General features: G+C 46.1%; 3 protein-coding genes across 3 annotated transcripts; 2 read left to right on the forward strand and 1 right to left on the reverse strand.

The window, feature by feature from the left end:
• Window positions 1-8,155: 8,155 nt before the first annotated feature.
• LOC117592033 (nose resistant to fluoxetine protein 6) lies at window positions 8,156-11,013 on the reverse strand. Its single transcript, XM_034285491.1, has 9 exons — window positions 10,652-11,013; window positions 10,220-10,592; window positions 10,086-10,159; window positions 9,824-10,029; window positions 9,657-9,769; window positions 9,375-9,591; window positions 9,136-9,317; window positions 8,606-9,077; window positions 8,156-8,545 (listed from the first exon to the last, which is right to left on the reverse strand). The coding sequence occupies exons 1-9, from the start codon at window positions 10,935-10,937 to the stop codon at window positions 8,300-8,302; spliced, it is 2,169 nt and encodes a 722-aa protein (XP_034141382.1). The 5' UTR covers window positions 10,938-11,013; the 3' UTR covers window positions 8,156-8,299.
• Window positions 11,014-17,078: 6,065 nt separating this feature from the next.
• Window positions 17,079-18,660, forward strand: LOC117590800 (venom serine protease). The gene is made up of 4 exons (XM_034283768.1): window positions 17,079-17,683; window positions 17,761-17,859; window positions 17,926-18,091; window positions 18,142-18,660. The coding sequence occupies exons 1-4, from the start codon at window positions 17,143-17,145 to the stop codon at window positions 18,527-18,529; spliced, it is 1,194 nt and encodes a 397-aa protein (XP_034139659.1). The 5' UTR covers window positions 17,079-17,142; the 3' UTR covers window positions 18,530-18,660.
• A 42-nt stretch (window positions 18,661-18,702) lies between these two features.
• LOC117590796 (venom serine protease) lies at window positions 18,703-20,301 on the forward strand. Its single transcript, XM_034283754.1, has 4 exons — window positions 18,703-18,951; window positions 19,017-19,449; window positions 19,507-19,675; window positions 19,740-20,301. The coding sequence occupies exons 1-4, from the start codon at window positions 18,733-18,735 to the stop codon at window positions 20,113-20,115; spliced, it is 1,197 nt and encodes a 398-aa protein (XP_034139645.1). The 5' UTR covers window positions 18,703-18,732; the 3' UTR covers window positions 20,116-20,301.
• Window positions 20,302-20,343: the final 42 nt, after the last annotated feature.

Consider the following 20,343-nt stretch of genomic DNA (forward strand, 5'->3'; position numbering starts at 1 on the left):
TCTGCAGATAACGACAAATAGCGTGGGATGATGTGGGTGGCGGGGGGAGAAGTTCTGTGATGGCTGCGTGCTGTTGACTGTTGGTGGGTGTGTGTGGCAGCAGGGGCACTAACATTTTTTTAGGCTCCAACCGAAGCAAACGGGGTGGGAGACAGAGAGGCACACACAAACACACACACACGCGCGCTTACGGGAGATACACAGATACAAAAAAATTAGAAAACGAGGAACTGGTTGGAGGTGGATGGGATGGTAGGAGAGCAGACAGCAATTGCTTTTTTGGAGCAGAATGGGAAAGTAAACTACAGATAGGCATAGAAAAGCACAGTGGCAGGCGATCTCTGCTCCTTCTCATGTACTCGTAGCAATCCTTTTTAGCAGACGCCTCTGCTTTGCCTTGCTGTAACTACAGCCCACACCATTCGAAGCCGTTCGCCTGCCAAGGATCCAGTAAATGCCTCTTTCAGGCGTGCAGGCCTGCTGGCCCAGCCAGCCTCCTTTCACGCAATCCCCAAGCAAACACTTTTCCTGTAATTGAATGCTAAAACTGTGTGCAAGACGGAGCACGACTTTTGCCAGTGTTTGCTCAATGCTTTCAGGTAGATCTTGAGGTTGCTGCGAGTGCGGCAACAGCAGAAGCTAATGAAGTTCCTCGGGTCGGGCATTACATAAATGTCGAAATGAAGACACCTCGAGAGAGGGGGAGAGTGTGCAAAAATTAATGCAAATAACCGGCAGGTATTTTAATCAAGCGGCACTCCCTTTACTCGTGCTGGTGGTACCAACCCCCAAAAGGGGCAAAACCTCCTAATACATTCTTTTTTTTTTCGCAATTATTTGATATGTAAAATAAAAAGTGAGCGACGGGGTGTTGGCATTGATGATGGCAACGGTCCACGGTCCACGGTACACGATTCAGGGTCTGGGTCTCCACTCGACACTCTACACTCTACACTCTACTGAGGCTGGGCCGCGGCATGAGATTGGAGTAGTCTCTGGCCGTACAAGTGCGCATAATAACCATCAATCAAGCAGGGCATAGACAGGTGGACAGGCGACCAGAGGCACCAGACTCAAACAAACAACGACGAGGACCAGTCGCCGACTTGCAGACACACACGGGGCACAGAACCCTCGCCCCTTCCCCTCCACCCCGTCATGTAGGCAAAAAATAAAACGCGAAATTTTCGCATTTCACGAAAAATTTTCGCATTAATTTACCAAAAGGCGTTGGGCCAAAACAAAAAACCAAAAGCACAAAAAACCAAAAAAGAAGAGGAGAAGTGCTTGACTTGCCAACAAAAAAGTTGCGCCGCATAAAATGGCAAACAAAAGCAACAAGCCAACACATTTTTAGAACAATTTTTTACGCTGCCAAGTGGCAAGGGGTTGAAGAAGGGCGTGGGGCAGTTGTGCCCACTTTTTTTGGTGGCAGCTTTGGCTTAAGCCAAAAACAGAAGGAGAGGCTGTGTGTCCCGCACACATAGAACTCCAAGTCACAAAAGCCTCGGCTCGGGATTTGTATGTGTTTTGCGTTTAACGGGAGATTTGAGTTAAAGGTTTGGCCAGAGATTAAAGACAACAAAGGGGGGGAGGTGAGAAAAGGCAGGGGAAAGTATGCAGACATGACATAAAGAAGATCAATTATTAACCAATTTTTAGGAAATATCAAACATTGGCCGAGAAAACTCCGAAGACAAAAACTTATTACTGAAAATCATGAAAATATCAAAATGTCCTTCACATGTACAATTTTGAGTGTAGGATTCACTTAAATGATGTGAAAAATGATTTGCTTTTTCATAGCCGGGTTGGAGGAGAGCAATTAAATTGCCTTTTTGTAAAATAATTGCGGGAATGCATTTTGCATGAAAGCCTTGGAGAAGTTTTTGCCAAGAGTTGCAGAGAAAAAAGAAGCTACTCGCCACAAAGTATGCAACAGAAAATTGATCAAACACACACTCACACACACACACACACGCTCTCATAGATGGTGAAAAGTTGCAGCCAAAGTAAAGTGAAATTATAAAGTTTTTCTCGAAGCAGAACCAGAATCATAACCAGAACCAGAGAGATTCGGAACCCGATACGAACATCTATAGATTGTAAAATAGACAAACTACAAATTATTATTGCTATTAAATGCACAGCAGAAGCTCTTTTAAGAAAAACTTTATAGGACCCTTTCGCCAGTCCATCATGAGAAGTACAAGGCAAGCATCTTAGGGCCCTGACCAGTGTCGGGTGGTGTAACAAAACCAATCAAGCGGCTGTCCATCTACACAGCAACAGCAACAGCAACAGACACAGCCCCATCTTGATGGAGAGATGCACTGCTCTGACCAGGCCAAAACTTTTCGCACTGGGAAACTTAATTAGTGTTCAATCAACAATAAACTATAAACACTCTTTTGCTCGGGCAACTTGGACTTTTTGCCTGAAAGGTTGTGGTTGCCATGGCTTTGCTGTTGCTCCTCCTGCTGGCATAACCCAACCCACGCATAAGACTTCCCACTCAAAGACAACCAACATCGAAAAGAACAACAACGAGCAGAAGATGCAGATGAAGCTTGAGGAGGAAAGGGGCAGCAGCTTTCAAATTATTAGTTATTAGTTTTGAGTGCTGAGACTTTTGCCAGATTTTTGCTCGCCCTTCATATGGGCTGTGTGGGCTTTGGAATCAAATTATATACAGATGTAGCTGAAAATTTAATTAATGACTTTGTATGCAACGTGTGCAAGTATGTGTTAAATGCATTTACAAACAAAAAGAGGGTGCAACCTGCTGGCAAATGGTACTTGAGCATTTTTTGGCTGTAACAAAGGGGCAGAGAATTCAAGTTTAATTAAAATATATTTTCAATTTATGTATTAAATTATGCTGCATTTTTGTTAGAGGAAACTCTCTTTCAGTTTAGAAAGGAAACGGCAATTTCCACACTGTAATTAACTTAAGTGGTGTTTATCCATATATTTTGAACTCTTATACCGCTGTGATTTGTTTCTGCTTTCGTGACTTTCTCTGCCACATAAATGTGTATATCATCTGTCCATTGGTCTCACACACCTCCAACCCAATGACTATCATTCACAACCTTTTTCCCATTTGTAAACCAAACACATGCTTGATTGGAATTCAAAGCTCAGAGCATGTACCTACCCACACACACACACATAGAATTCATGGGGATTCCATACGGGGAAGAAGCTTTGCAAGTACTGGTAAAGAAAATTTTCAATAAAATATACAAAATTATGTAAAAGTTATTAAGTGCATACAAAGTAGAAGAGCAACATTCAACATGCAGAGCACAATCTCAACCACACACACACACACACTCACTTGCACTTGTGTTGTCATGAAAAACTTTCTAATCACGTGGACAAGGCAGCAGTCAAAGTTCTATTACTTGCCCTGACCAAGAGATGTTGCCAAGAAACAAGCGAAGACCCTGCAGCCACTCCTCCATCAACTTGCAACTTGCAACTTGCACAAGAGTATATTTTACAAGTTTTCTATTTAGAATATAAACACATGCCTGATTGGAATTTGCGTGCAGCCAGCATCTATATATTTTAATTGCTATTATTATAAGGTGCATGCCTGAGAAAAAGTCAATTTAAGTGAGGAAACTGCCTAAGGAATAGCAAAAGAATGGCAGCTAAAAAAGTGGCAAAGCCTGTACAAGCGATCGAATACGTAATCTTGGTTGTGTGTGCATACAAATTGAGAGGAATAGTCCCAGCATCGACTACCATTTCGGATGTGTCCGAGTGCTAACCAAATCTCATGAGAATTTTCATATTTTTCAAAACTTTTTCATGCACTTCCCGTTTATTTTTCATTGGAATTTTTTTGTAATTTGCAGCAAGTCAGAGCTCAGCTTGTGCCGCGATGCTCCACGCCCCACTGCGCTCAGCCCCACTCCGTCCAGAGCTCATAACTCACAACACCTGGCGGCAAGGTGAAGCGCCAAAAAGTGCCGCAAATGAAAAATGCAAGCAGAATTAAATTATAGCCAGTAACGCGAAACAGTGAAAAAATGGACACACATACACTAAAAAAACACTGAGAGCAAGAGCAGACGAAACGCTAAAATGGGAATAGAAGAAGCAAACGAAAAAACAAAACAAAAAGTGTAAACTAAAAGTTCAAACAGGCGGCGCAAACGAGGAGTAGTTGGACGACTGCGTTCCGCACCACTGCACGGTCCAGCCTTCGCTTCAACAAAATTAAATCTGAGCGGAAGTAAAGCAAACACTAGCACAAACAAACACACACACACACACACCACACACTCACACATGCGAGGAGAGTGTCGTAATGATGCTGCAGCAGCTGCGCTTAGATTGCATTAAGTGGGCGGCGGTGGCGGTGGCAATGGCAGTGGCTGCGGGCGGCTATGCCTCTCTGGCAACAGAAAGCGAGCAAGCAAAAATTGCAATTTCCGCGCAAAAATCACAAAAAGGCGGGAAAACGGCACATAGATGCAGTTAAAAGTACGAGTTTTAGAAGAAGAAAAAGAGAGGGTAATGGCAAACAGAAATAAGGGAACGTATGGTAGAGTTCGGTGCGAAATGTTTCCTTGGTACAGCTGCAAATCAAAACTCCTCATGTCATACGCAAACAAATTTTCCCCGTAACTAAACATTGACGTAGTAGCTAAGGAGAATCCACTGAAATACAGATTTCTTTCAGTCAAATAAATGTCCCTGTGGCCGAGACTTCAAGTGATCTGCAACATAAATTGTTACACAGGGGGGGGAGGGAAAGCTAAGTCAATTATTTCCATATGCATTTTCGCTTCAGCTTTTGCCATATTTTTCCGTTCGTTTCCCACTAATTAAAACATCATATGTAATTTCAGCTTTTCCTTTTGTGCCATCCCTTTTGCTCCCTTCGGTTGCATTAAAATTAATTTTCATATATATATATTTTTATACATTTTTTGTGCGCTTTGAAAGTCAAAAGCTTAGCGGAGAGCAGGGAAAACTTTTTTCTAGTTGCAATTCGAGCTCGGTGCCAGCCACACAATATTTGCTTCCCTTGCTCCTTTGGTTTTTTTTGTTCGCCTTTTTTGTTTGTAATAAAAATATTATTTTTACAGCGCTCGTTACCTTAACAATGTCCCTAGACCGCTGTCGAGTCCTTGCCAAAGTTGAGGAATATGTGAGCAGCAAAAAAATGTGCAAGAGTAACAGCTCAAATAACCCCGCAACAGCTTCAGCACCAGCACCAGCACCAGCACCAGCCCAAAAGTTAACAGTTAATGAGACAACATAACTTTTGTGGTCGTCCAAATGAGTTCCGAAAGTGTCCCGGAGAGGGGTGGCAGAGCCCAAGGGCCACTGGCTGGGCGTGCAATCAATGTTGCTTCTCGGGCTCAAAATTAAACAATTAAAAAAGTACGAAATATATGTACAAAGGCTGACTTAATACCCTTCAACTTTCCGCTGTTTCACTTCTAAAATGTAGGCTCCACCCATAAGCAACTTTCCCACTAGTCTTGAATACCCCTGCTAACCCTCTTTAATCAGGGTACATGGAAAAATTAGTGGAAAAACATTTGCCAGCCCGAAGGGAACTGCAGAGAGACACTTTCAACTGGTGTCTTACGTCGTGTTAACATTACAAAATTTATGCTGCAGTGTCGGACACTTGTACATCCTGGACACTAGCCGTATCCGCTGGCCAGCATCAGCCATTAATCAGGGAGCGACGCGACTCCTACAGATCCCAAACCCAAACCATCTCGCTTCGCGCGCTCTCACAGCTGTCCGTCAAGTGGGGCTCCGGCTGTGGCTCTGGCTGTGCTCTGGTCTGGTGACGCTTATCACTTGCTCCATTGAACGCTGGCCGCGGCGTCTGGCATAAATATCACTTAAATCAGTTGACTTAGCTGGAGAGCCAGGACGGCAGGACGGCAGGACGTGGCTGGCGGATGGACAGCTGGCCAGGACATATCAACTTGTAATTGTGACAATTGCTGTCAACAGACAGCGCTGGGACTCGACTATGCTGGTGATGGCTATGGTGGAAGCAGGAAACCAGACAACGACTGCTTAGCCAGACCCTTTTTTTTGTTCATCTCTATGCTCTATCTCTGTATCCACCTCTTGCTCTGCTTTTGACTCTCACTTTGAGTCTTTCCCTTGCTCCTTCCCTTTCCCTCTTTCTTTTGCGTTGACAATTTTTTGACAAAATAAGATAAATGACTTTGTTATTTGGTTGCGGTGGGGGAGTGAAAATGCTGGGCAGGTCAGGAAGCAAACTGAACGTGTGATGTGTGACTGCTTACAGAACTGGCAAACATTTACAAGGAAATTTAAAAATGTTCGGAACAAAAGTAGCTTGCTCGGCCCTTTCGGGGCCTGCTGTGGTGTCCACAATAAATTCGCGATTTTGCTTCAGTTTGTTGACTCCATCCTGGGTGCTCGGCAATTTGGCTGGCTTCTTTGCCCCCAACCAACACCACACCAGTGCGGCTGTACCAGTGGCTGTGCTCTGCTCGATGGTTCTCTTCACTTCCTTTTCTTTTTTTTGTGCTATTTGGACCATTGACTAAGCCAAACAAAGTCTGATGCCCGAATTTATTATGCTCACTCCAATTGCCGGCTGGAGCACGAGTGCTCATTTTTTCTCTTTATTTTTTGTACTCCTTTTCGGTTTTTGTTGTTTAATTTTTTTTTGGTTCTCGCTTCTCTAGCCTTTTTTAATTCAATTTATTTTTGGATTTATACGTATTTATGCACATGGGATTCATTTCCGCTTACGGTTTTCTAACTTTTCGCGCAAAACCAAGCGAGTGCCGTGGAAAAAATTCAACGTTTTTTTGTTGCCAGCCAGCGAGCGAGCGCGTTTTAATGAAAATTGATGCAGCAAAAGTGCGCAAAGGTTATTGGCGTGCCTAAATTAATGTCGAGGATGTGCCCGAGCCCCGAACTCGTACGGATGCAATGGAAACGAGAGATCCTGGCGACCGTCCCGGGGTGACCGTGAAGCCGAGTCCGGAATCTGCATTGTGTTCAATAAAATTTTGACATTTCTTAATTGAATTCCGTTGCACAAAGTTGGTGCCGTCTACGATGGCGCTGGCAGAATGAGCAGCGAACTCAAACAAAAGCCAACAAACCAAAAATCAAATTACAACAAAATTCAACCCAGCAATGAAATTTTCACCGCAACACACCGCACACGCACACAGCGACTGCTGCACGTGTCCCTGATCAGCACATGGGCCAAAATTGTATAACTTCATTAAATAATTGCGCGACCCGAAATGCAGCGACGACAGCCGCAAGAAGCTGGAAAACTTTTCCGAAGGCATCACTAACTGGCAAAAGACGGACGGAACCAGGACCTGGACCCTGCACCAGCACCAGCACCTGCAACTGGATCTGGATCTAGTTCAGAGTCGGGATGGCCAGGTAAGAAGGCAACTTACAACTCTTGCAACTTCAACTTCAGCCAAAAACGGGGTTGTGGGTTGGTGTTCGGTCTCTCTCCTGCCATGCTTTGCTCTGTGCCGGCATGTGTTGCAGGTGCTGCTCAAATATTGAATTTGCGATTTTCCATTGAACATTTTTGGGTCCGTGTTGTGGCGTGGCCTTCAGGGTGTAAATTGGGCAAGGTTTGCCATACTTGTAGTCAATTAGGCAAAATATCGAACGAAATTTGAGTAGTTGCTGCGGGCAGTGTTCTTCCAGTGACGTGGGTTGAACTAACCTGAAAGGAACATGATATTTAATATAATTAAACTAATATTGACTAAACTTTAGTTGAGAACTAAAATCTGATTATCGCACTTCATTAATGGCGAATATTGAAACAAATAATAAGCCCCACATTTACATATTTCCATAGGCCGCCTTGTGGTCTTATCAGCATTGCAATAATTTACATATTATCAACAGTTGCAGTCAGCAGCAGTCGCGGCAACTTGCAGTATCAGCTGTCTGCAATCGCCTCAGGGGAACACACAGGTGGGACACAAATGGGCAGTGCCAGCTGCTTCTCATTTTAAGTGGCTTATTTGTATATTTCCATAATTTCCATAATACAATAATATCGATTTGAAGTCCGATTTTAGTGGTCGGGCATACAAAACTGACAGCTACCCCTTAGACTGTGCTCAATTCGGTTAAAAGATTCAAACTCATGCAGAATTTTAGTATATTTACTCAGTCAACTTCTAGATTCCTTAGGTTTACAAATAAGTACTTTACAAGTACTCATACCAGGCAGCACTTTGAAGCGGTGGATTGACATTAAAGTCTTAGATTCAAATGATAATTGCTGCTAAACGCTTTGTTTAGAAGTCGTTGTAGTAGCCACATCCAAGTCGGTCTGCTCTGCTTGTACCTCAGGTTCGACGGCAGCTTCGACTGCGTCCGTGGCGACGACTGGCTGCGGGCTGGGCTTCAAGTTGGGCTTGCGAGTGGGCAGCAGGAGAGACTCCAGGCCAGCCAAGGGCGCCTCAATGACAATGAAGAACGTATAGGACATCAGCATGGTGAAGCCAAAGGTGGCCCAAAAGCCCAGCATCTGAGGTGATCGTTGAATGAGTTGTGATCAAAGAGGGGACGGTGCTCGTGGCTCACTTACCATATCGTAGTTTGTAAAATGCGAATACGAGCGTATGCGTCTGTGGTTAACCTCCATGATGAACACGTGCCAGATGTAGGCGGAGTAGGAGAGCCTCGACAGTGGCTGCCAGAGCGGCGAGGATAGGAAGCTGTTGGCCAGGCCTCCGTGGCCCTGCATGCAGGCAAAGACCACCCAGCAGAGGCCCAGGGGCCAGGCGATGCGGGTCAGGGTGTAGTAGAAGGCCTGCGCCAAGACCGTTGGCGACGGTCCCAGCAACTTGGCGTACGGGTACAAGGCAAAGATTGAAGTAAAGAGCAGGGCCAGACAGAGCAACCAGCCGACCCAGACGATGAGGCGACTCATCTGGAACTGTTTGCCGCGGGTCAGGTGCAGAAAGTAGCCAAAGAGCAGCCCCACCAGCCATGGCGCCGCATGGTTATGTGTCTGACTGTAGAGTTCCCGCTGCATATCCTGATCCATGCCACCGTTTCTGGAAAGGACAAGGGCATAAGCCAGGGATGCCATTATTTCTAAGTGGCAAATCTTACTTGAAGAGCACTTTGTAGTTCTTGATCAGTATGGTGGCAAAGAGGCAGGAAGAGAGCAGCAGCATGAGCAGCAGAATGCCTCCAGCTGCCTTCTTGCCCCATCTATAAAGAGCTAACAGCAGAATCGGCGATATGATATACAGTTGCATATCCACGGCCAGATACCAAGTGTGAGTAACGCACTGAAATGAATAAGAGAATCAGTTGATGTCTAGCGACTGGTGATTGGTTGCACCCACCGTCTCCTTGGTGGCGTAATTTTGCACGTAGAGCAGCGTCCAGAACCAGGTGCGCTTACACACGGAATAGTCCGCAAAGCGGACCTGCTCATACAGTGGTCCATCGGCGAAGTGGGGCAAGAATTTCCAGTATACGAGAATAGCCACCACCAGGAGTGGTGTGAGGCGTAGATACCGATGCAGATACATCATTGGCACATTTATCTTGCCCTTTGTTCTGACAAATTAATAAAAGAATCGAGTCCAAGGAGCCACGTAGACAGATTAGATGGTGGAACTCACTTGTCCAGAAGGCGCATGGAAATCATAACCACCAGCAGGCCGCTGAGGAAGAAGAAACTGTCCACCGAGAACGGGGCGTACAGAATGAAGCTGCTGAATGCTTGCTGCATCCACTGTAAAAAGAGGTGTGAGTTCAGTGAACGTTTTTATAGGGGAAAATTACGCACTCGAAGGGCATCCAATTGGTTGATATTTGGCGATATCAGAGCAATGATGAACTCATGGCTATAGATCACCCAAATAAGCGACATGCAGCGTATGCCATGCAGGCAATGAATGACATTGGGACTCGATTCGATGTCCACCATGGCAAATAGACTTCGGGAATTGGCACGTGCAGAGAATACACTGACTAAACGGTGTGGTGGTCTTGCTGCAACAAAAATAATTATTTGATTATTCGGTCAAAGTCAAACCCTTTTTACTCACTCTTATCGCCGAAGAATAGGTAGTCGTAGGCGGTGCAAATAATCATCACAGAAGCAAACACTGATAGCAGTACACTGGCAAAGACAATTGATTAGACACTGCCACTTGTGGAACCGAAACATTTCAGTACTTACATTGTCACAATGGTAAGGCTGTCTAAGGATTTGCTGTGTGCTACCCTACAGCTCGACTCGTCGATGGAGAACTTGGTGTTGGCATTGCTGACACCGAGAAGCCGCTGAAGCAGCTGCCCCACAAAGGTCTCCATAAGCTCGGCGGAGCAGGAGGAGGGCAGGCACACAGCGGTCCTCATGTTGGTTACCTTCAAGATCTCCATGTCAAAGCCGAGCCACTTGGCCACAGGCAGCTCCAAGAAGCAGTATTTCCCTTGAATGCTGTGGCCATCCGTGATAGTCTTGTCCAGCCTGATGCACTGATCGTAGTTGCCGAAATCGATGCGATTTCCCATCAGATAGCCAGACGGTATGGTTCCCCACGAATCAATCACTGCAAAGAGTTTTACATTTCCAAAGGTTTTGCCAAATGCAGATGGGCATTCCACTTACTGCTGAGGGCCCATAAGCGTCCCGAGGTCAGAGCCTGCATAAGTTGGGTAATGTCTGCGAGGCACACCAGATCCTGCTGGCTGGGTAGCCGCCCCTCGAAGAGCTCCAGATCCGCCTCTGAAATGTTCTCGAAATGGCGAAAGAATTCCGTACCCAATGGACGCAGATCCATGAGTCGTTCAAAGTTCGCCATGCTAAATCCATTCTCCTTCTGATCGACAAGTTCCAAATTGGCCGTGGCTAACGCCAGCCAACAGAGCAACACTACAGCTGAAACACTTGTCATCTTGCCCTAGTACCTACTTATTGGCGATACTTATTTTAGAACTGAAGCCTGACCAACTGTGGAAGCCTATATATACACTCGTAGACCAATATTCAATGCGGTTTTTAGGGAATTGACGTTATCTGTGTGGTGCTTGTAGATTACTAGTTACAATGAAAAGATTAACCTGGTGGAATACCAACTAGGTATATCCCAATCGCCATCTATAGCCAGTGTCATTTATGCTGATAACCAAAATAGAAAGGAAGACGATAGTTGAAGACGATGAAGTTCAAATACTCTAACATATCGATAGTTCCTTTTACCATAAATAGTTATAGGCACAGGAACAAGGCCTTCAAGCAGCGTTTCTGGCATCTTCACCTAATTTGGTTATGTTGTGGATGCTCAAGAAGGAATATATTTGACCAATTCCTTTATTTTGTGTGTTACAAACTTATCCTCAAACCCACACCGCCCTCTCCAAGGGTATAAGTACCAAATAGTTCGACAGAACCGCTTGTCAGCTACAATCAGCGCCACACTTCCCAGAAGGCCGCTTCTTTTGAATGTTTATATATTTACCTGCTCGCCTAATCAAGCACTTTTGTATCAATTACGCTTCCGATAACATACTTGTTGCTCCTTAGTGATTATCAGTATGCCTGGGAGTCGAATTGTATGTTTATTTTTGATTGAGTGAAATAGTTTATAGTTTTCCATGCATTCTGAATACTTTAATTTGCAATTTTCGTGTCATTATGTGCTTTAAATTCTTGCAACTTGAAACAATTAAAATCTGATTATGGGACTTCATTAAGGACCCGACATGTGTTCACGTGTTTACATTTTCCGCCTTGCGGTTTTATCAGCAGTGCAATAATTTACAAATTATCAACAATTGCAGCCGGCAGCCTCCCCCCCGCTGCTCATTTTCAGTAATTTTCAATAAATGCAACGACTATCCAGTGTCTACCATCGTCCTAGGGGACGCAGGGAATGGGTTGTTTGGGGCATGCCACAGGCCATAATGCGTGGCAATAATTTTAATTTTAATTGGCTTATTTTATATTTCAATTATGTAAGTTCGCGAGGGGAAAAACCAAAAACCAAAAACCAGAAACCAGAAACAAGCGGACAAGGTGTGAAAATCTGGATAATATTTGTAGCGCGATAGGCATGTGTATGTGTGTGTGTGGGTGTGGGTGTGTGTCTGTGTGTCAGTTCTCATTAGCACAACATGGACACACACGCAGGGACTCGTTTGTTGGTTTATATGCGGTCGCATGGGGCGTATGAATAATATTTGAAAACATTTCCCGATTCTGCGGTTAGACGCAAATACGCTGAGGCACTTGTGGGTTAAAGTGCACAGAATTGTGAAAAATTAACTCATGAAAACTACCCAAAGGTTGTTTCTCTCTTTTAAAGAGATTCCATTGCTTAACGCGAACCCGAAGCGTTCCCAAGCATTCCCGAGCACTGTACCTGCACGTCCTTCGTTGTCCTTTGTCAACATGTTGACCAAACAAACTGAGGTAAGCTACCATCGCCCTACCCTAGAGCAGCCTTTGAACTGCCCATAAATGTCAGGACAACAGCGACAATCGCTTAATTCATAATTAAATTAATTGTTGTAATTACTTCATTAGCGTTGTTCGTTCGCTTTCACCCACCGCTCCTCTGTGCCTTCATTAGTGTGTTCCATTGTTATGTCCTATGTAAATGACGGCCAAAATGCGACACCAGAATTACACAATTAGGCGACATTAACATTTGATGCGTTATGTTTACCGTTTCGTTTAACTGTTTGCTTCTTCCTTTCGTTATTCTCTTTCTATTACCTCCATATCTAGACCCACAGCTGCAGTCCCACTCCTGCTAGGGGGGGGGGAGTATCTGCTTATAGCTTGGCACGCAGGTCATAAGCCTTTGTAATCGATTGTTGGCTAATAGAAAAGTTATTTGAGGGGGAACTTGGGCTATTTTTATAGCAACAAACAAATACTTTCTGGGTTAATGAATGTCGTAAAGTGGTTGAGTAATAGCAGCGATGGTTTCACTTAATTATGTATAACTATAAGGAGTCTCTTCGCTGCGACAATTTCCATTGTATTTACCTAAAAGACCAGCTAAGAGCAGTATCATGTGGAACATCATATGGAATTTGTCAAAATAATCTAAACCTAATAGCCTGGATGGAAAATATGAAATGCTCCAAAGTGAAACCACTTTTCAGTGGATTATTCACAAGACATTTGCATGTCAGAGTAGTTTTGGTTATCTAATCATATACTCAACTGAAATCAAATCCAATTAAAATCGATTTAGATTTGGTACAGCTTTAAGGCCTCATCCCACACTCCACACTCGGTTTCGCTCTGCACTTTCCAGCTGCATTCGTCCAACATTCATAAAACATTCACAAACATGGAGCATTCAATTAAAATTTGTTGACCATATTAACTAAAACATCAATCGAGGCAAACTCGTTCCACCCCCCATACCATTCCCTCCATGCCATTCCAATCTCCCTCCCGTTTCCGCAAAAACCTAAAACCAGTTTCTCTGCCACTGCCACTGCACCGGGCAGCCACTCAATCCACGGGACCGAAACTCAAGCGAAAGAGCAGCAAAAAGAGAGCGAGCGGCGCTTAAGAGAGAGGCGCACGTTGAAAGAGCTTTGTGGAAAAATAAAAACTGTGCCGCGAGAGAGGCACACACAGCGAGAGGGAGATGGAGAGCGAGCGAGCGAGTAAGAGAGATAGAGAGAGAGAGAGAGAGCGATGCTGTGGGTGGATTTTTCTTTTTTGCCCAAGTATTTTCTTTCTGTTGCTTTTGCCGCACGATTCGTAAACAAATTCTGTGATTGGCTGCAGCCAGTCTTTCCCTCTCTCTAGCTGCGTGGTGTCTGTGTGTATGCTCGCGCTTGGCTATGTGTGTGTAGTTTTTTGCCCCACGTTTTCCTCTTATTAACGCGTTTTTGTGATTGGGTTTGGGTGCTCCAAAAGCAGCGCAGTCAGCGCACTTTTTTTGCTTTATGCTTTTCCCGCTTTGATTGTGTGTTTCTGTGTGAGGAAAATTGCCTATGCGCCACCCCAAACTACTATGCGAAATGAGTGTAATGAGCGAGTGGCAGAATGAGCGACCGAAAGAGAGAGAGTCGACTCTGGGCTGGCTGCTACTCTCTCTCCATCTCCTTCACACATTACACATACGCCGCGTTATCTATGTATGAAATACATCTCCCCTCGCTGCTATAGTTTTCCTCTTGTTGCTTTTTCTAACTGCATTGCCGTTGGCCGCTGCTGCCGCTGCCGCTGCTGTTGCTGCCTCTGCCTCTGCCGCTGCCGCTGTTGTGGCTCTGTTAATGTTTTTTGCGTGTTTATGTTAATCGGTGACGCTGGCAGCGTTGCAGCGGCAGAGGCTTTGCTTAGATAACGCCTACCACAGTCCACAGCCCACCACCCATCGCTGTACATACTATGTACCCGAGTGCGTTGTGTTTTTTATGCATTTACTGGGCGCACAGTTTGCTGTTGTTGTTGTTTTTCCCGTTTTTGTTTGTTTTGTGGATTGCCTTCCGCTCTTTTTTGTTTTGTTTTGTACAGCCGCAAATGAAAAACTGTGCACGGCGCATGCTAGAGTGAGATAGTTGGAAGAAAACCCCATTTTTAATTGCAATTTTTCATTAATTAAAATTTGCTTAGTTTGCATTTGAAAAGAGATTCGCAAAAAAGCAAGCCGGAAATTTGTATGGATTTATTGTGATTGAAGGTGCAGCAAATTGAATGTGTTTCCGCTTACGAGTGGCCTGGAACTGGAGAGGCTGTACAAAGCTGTCAAATGCTGAAGGGCGAGCAGCAGAGAAGGCAAATACAGTCTCAAATCTGTCGGATTATAGCCTAGGAAACTGCAATTACAGTTCATCCTGTTATCTTGCAAACGAGAAGCATCGAACGAGTTTTTTACTTCTAAAGGTAACATTTTGATGCAATTATTTCTTCGCTTCTGCCTCATCAAATTCCCATATTAAACGTGCATAGTAGTAGCCTTCATTTGTAATCAAACACGATGATTCATGTGCACGTTCTATGCTCTGGCCTGCAACTATTGAAAGCCTCTCTGTCTATCCGTTTTTTCAGCCGCCATTCTGTCAGAGCTTCAGCTTTCCCCCGCACTTTGTCCCGTTTTAGTTGTAGTTTCTATACAAAGTGCGCGCGTTGCCCACTAATTTGTGTGTGCTGCACGCTTTCCATGCCTAGTTCCTGTTACCAGCTAACGGCAATTAATGATATGGCCACAGAGTCGCAGCCGCATCAAATGACAAGGCCTGGGAAAATACATTCCCACTCACCCACACACACACACACGGGTATGTAATGGCAAACGAAAAGAGAGGCACAGAGGCATATAGAGAGATAGAAGCATAGACCCAAACCCAAAAGCCACACAACTGAAAACCAAACCCAATCACACGCCCAGCCCTGCCACTCGACAGCCAACCAGTGCATGAAAACGCATTTTCCTCAACGAAAAGTCAAAAAGTGCGTAGCGCAGCCCACCCACCAATGCATAAGCGCAGGACACACACCAACACAGACGCTGTGTGTGGCAGAGGGAATGCGATTGGTGGAAAGCAAAAACGACCAGCAAAAACCTCTAACACATAAACGAGCTGCAGGCCAGAGGCAGGGCAGTGGAAGGGGTGCACACCGACCGCAACAATACAAAAGTCAAATTAGTGGAAAATGCAAATGCATGGAGAAAAAATGCCATGGAGTGCCATCAACACAACAAAACACACAAAAAAAAGAGAGGAAACCCCTCAAAAATGGAGCAACAAAAAATTGAGTGTGACACTAGAAAATATAGACATGGCCGTGCTATGTACAGCGGAAACATAGGCATAAGCCAGAGGATAGGAAGGGAGAGGGAGAGGCTGGAATGGCAACAAAAGTGTGGCTGCAAAAAGATAAAGACAAAAATTGCTGCCATATTATAATTACACAGCTCCGAGCGGGGCAGAGACAAAACTGCTGCCATGCTGCGGCTGTGCTGTGTGCTGATATTTGTGAATAAAGTCCATTTTTTGATAGACACATTGGCTGATATTCATCAGCATTTAGCCGCACCTTGTCCACGACGATTGCTTTAGTGTTCCCCATTAATTTATATTTTTTCCACCCAAAATTTAAAGCCGCGCCAGTCCCATACCATTTTCAATGTATTTTTAAGAAATTTGGTCTGGGTACGTAGATGTTGCAAGACAATAAGGGGGCAAACAATTAATTAAAGATCAACAAACATTTTGGAGTTGGAAAATACTTGTACTTTCGCTTAAAGATAGTTTTTATTTTTACTTATTTCATGGCTGTCAAATTAAAACAAACAATTCAAGTAAAAATGCGAGTACGAGTAGGTAAATAAAATAATATATCAAATGGCAACGTTAAATAAAAATTGATAAGAATTGTTTAGCCTGAAGCTAGTTGCCTGGATAAACAGGAAATAAAAGCTGACACAAATTTGTTGTTTACTTCTTTATTCCTTGTGTTTATTTAATCGTAAATTTCATGACAAACATGCCAACGGGGGAGGAAAACAATCGGTGGCCGGATCTGGTTTATCTTTTGTTTATCGCGTTTGTACCAGGAAAAAGTGAATCCGTCGCAACAGATCTACGTATGTTGGTTGTTGTCGCTGTTTACCTCCTAATTAGAACTCATTATTCAACGTTTATTTGTGTATTTGCCTTCGACTTTTGCTTATCAGCAAGCCAGCAAGCCAGGTAGCAGCCAGCAGCCAGCAGCGCAGCTGGCGGATAACCCCATACGATCTGCTGCTGGAAAATAAAGCATGGAACATGACTGCGTAGACGTTGATGTAGATGTAAGCCCATACAGTAGCAATGACCCCCAGTAAATGCAGTCGACACTTATCGGGCTAATTGAATAATGCCAAGGCAGCCAGCTATTGGCCAAGTTCAAAGATGGAGTAGTTGGAGTTGGATGCACAACATTGTATTTGAACAACTGCAGAATGGGGGGGCAGGCGTATACTTAACGGCAAACTTTCAACTGTTTTATCAACTGCTGGAACGCGGCCTATTATTCTTTTGTGTTTTCAATTAACTCTGCCACTGTCTCGGGTATTAGTTGTGGGCGGCATTGTCGGGCTGCTCCAGTTGAGTTTCGGCCACGAAAGTGTTAGGTCTCTCCGCAAAATGTTTATCACGGAGCTGTGGCTCTTGGCCCTGTGTCCCGTGGTTCTGGCCTACTTCGAGGGCTGCGATAATACGTACAATCTGAGGCCGGGCACCACGTACGTGGAGTCGCCCTACTATCCCGGCAGCTACCCCGCGGGCACGTCCTGCCGCTACAGGTTCGTGGCACCCGTGGACTATTCCGTGCAGGTGCAGTGCACCATCAGTCTGCCGCAGAGCAATGGCCAGTGCGTCACGGATAATTTCTGGCTGGACCCCGAGGGCGACCTCTTGATGCGCGGAGCCGAGAACTTTTGCGGCAGCGGCACCTTCAGCCGTGAGTCCCTCTTCACCGAACTGGTCTTTGCCTACATCTCGACGGGCCGGCAGGGGGGCAGCTTCAAGTGCACCCTGACCACCAGCAGGCAGAACTGTAACTGCGGTTGGTCGGTCAACTCGCGCATTGCCAATGGCCAGCAGGCCGCCGAAAATGAGTTTCCCAGCACTGTGGCCCTCAAGGATGTGACCAGAAATCTGGCTTCCTTCTGCGGCGGCACCATAGGTGAGCGCAATCCGAGGAACCCAACTCCTTGAGACCTTCTAACTCGCAATTGGTATCCCATCCATCCTCCCCGTTAGTGGCACATCGCTACATCCTGACCGCCGCCCATTGCACGACGCAGGTCAAGCAGGCCATCAACATTGTGGCCATTGCCGGAACGAACAATCTGCAGAACCGTAAGTTGGGCAGCCGGGCAGTCCCAAAGCCAATGCAAGCCACAGCCTAAGCGCAGCTCTTTGCAGCTTCCAGTTCAAGGTACTACAAGCAGTACGCCATACAGCAGATAATAATCCACGAACAGTATGCGGATGAACCGGATATTAAGAACGATATTGCAGTTCTCATAACAGCCAGCGACATCCAGTGGTCCCGTGGCGTGGGTCCCATCTGCCTGCCGCCTGTGGGCACGTAAGTACTCACAACTCTTCCATTGCTTCAAAATCTAAACCCCTGTGCAGTTCTCAGACATTCTCGTATCAAACTGTCGATGCAGTTGGCTGGGGCACACTCTTCTTTGGTGGACCCACATCGGCCACCATGCAGAAGATCAACCTGATGGTGGTGAACAACCAGGACTGCCAGACGGAGTATGGCGATGTGGCTGACATATATCCAAATCAAATGTGCACCTACGACTACTCGGGCAACGCGCGCGACTCCTGCCAGTACGACTCGGGTGGTCCCGTCATTCTGCGCTCCTCCAAGCAGTTCCTGCTGGGCATCATCAGCTTCGGCAAGAGCTGTGCCGCCACCGCGTACCCCATGGGCGTCAACACTCGCATCTCCTCCCACATCAGCTGGATCCGTCAGAAGATTGCCAATTCCAATTGTGTGGTCAGCCTTTGAGGAATAAGTCCACGAGTCCCCCCCCCGCCCTTCCATATCGTGTAAATAGGTGCATTTCCTCACCTTGACTTCCATTTCTACTTTGACTATGGCCAATATTTGTTTTCATTAAATATTTCGTGAAATTTCCACTCTTATCTGCTGTAGGTGGGTCGTATATAAAGTGCAGCTGTAAGGGATTCATAATTACAGAAGGTAGCATCATGTTCTTGCTGCAACTTGTCAGCTTTCTTGTGGCTTTAGCCATCGGTGCAGTTGCCGGGCAGCAGCAGTGCACCAGGCATTACAATTTGTTGTCGAATCAAGTGATTAACATAACCAGCCTCAACTTTCCGGGCGCCCTGCCGAGTGGCAGCAGTTGCAGGTTCCGCCTGCGAGCGCCCAGCAATCATGTGATCCAATTGAACTGCCGCTACGAGCTGGTGAGTCCTGAATCGATTCTGACTCTCTGATCGCTGACACAATCCTAACCCCCCCCCCGTGCTAGTTTCCCGACACTTGCGGCTCGGAGTTTCTGTTCGTCTCACGCGACGGGGACCTGCAGTTCCGCGATGCCGAACACTACTGCCGCATGGGTCAGATCTCGCGAACGTCCAACTTCCAGTCCCTGGCTTTGGCCTACTACTCGAGCAGTGTGCAGAGCCGCCAGCGAGCGCGTCTCAGCTGCCAGGCTGTGGCACGTCCAGCGCCCTGCGACTGCGGCTGGTCGTATCCCAATCGAGTGGCCAATGGCGTGGAGACGGCCAAACACGAGTACCCCTCGATGGTGGGCCTCCGCGACTTGGCCTCCACGCTGCCCATCTTCTGTGGCGGCACGATCGTGAGCGAACGGTTCATTGTGACCGCAGCCCACTGTACGAGGCGTCAGCCAGTGGCCAGTCGCCTGCTGGCACTTGTGGGGGAACATGATCTCAGCACTTGTGAGTCTTTGCTTCAGTTTTCGTGACAGTGACAGTAAGGATTATTTTGTTTGCCAGCCAGCGAATCGATCTATGCGGTCCAGCATCGAATTCGCAGCATAATCAATCATCCCGCTTACACGGTGACCAACTCTGGAGATCTCAATGACATTGCGCTGCTGCAGACAGCCACGACCATGGAGTGGTCGAGGGGTGTGGCTCCCATTTGTCTGCCCATTCGACAAGCGTAAGTGAAGGACTGTTTATTGACTTTTGCACACTTCTATAAACTGCCATTGAATCCCCCACAGCGACAGCACATTCAGCTACCAAAACGTGGACATTGCAGGATGGGGCACCCTGGGCTTTGCCGCCGCCAAATCAAACACTCTGCAGAAGGCCACGCTGCTGACCATGGAGAACTCGGTGTGCCGCCAGCAGTACAACTCGAGCATCACGGCCAGCCAGCTGTGCACCTACGACGCGAGCGGCCGGGGCCAGGACTCCTGCCAGTACGACTCTGGGGGCCCGGTTATTCTGCGCCAGCGTGAACGAATGTATCTGCTGGGCGTGATCAGCTACGGGCGGGCATGTGGACAGTCCTATGGCATCGGTGTCAACACTCGCATCACCTCCCACATCAACTGGCTGTGGCGCTATGTGGGTGGTGCGGTTTGTGTGCGTTAAGGATGTGCACAGCATTGATTGCTGCTAAAGTACACACGCACACACACACATTTATCTAAAAGTATATAAAGCCATTCCTTGGCTCCTTGCAGCCGCCTCAGCCTTGGGCATCCAACGTTGTCATCGCAGTTGTCTTGAGTTTGCCAAAGTGTTGACAAAGGCCTTAATTTGCATTTAAATTAAAAAGCAGTGACATGTCTTTGCCTACATTTAAACAACACACAAACC

Source organism: Drosophila guanche, unplaced genomic scaffold, assembly GCF_900245975.1.
Source record: "Drosophila guanche unplaced genomic scaffold, DGUA_6, whole genome shotgun sequence".
NCBI classification, from domain to species: Eukaryota; Metazoa; Arthropoda; class Insecta; order Diptera; family Drosophilidae; genus Drosophila; species Drosophila guanche.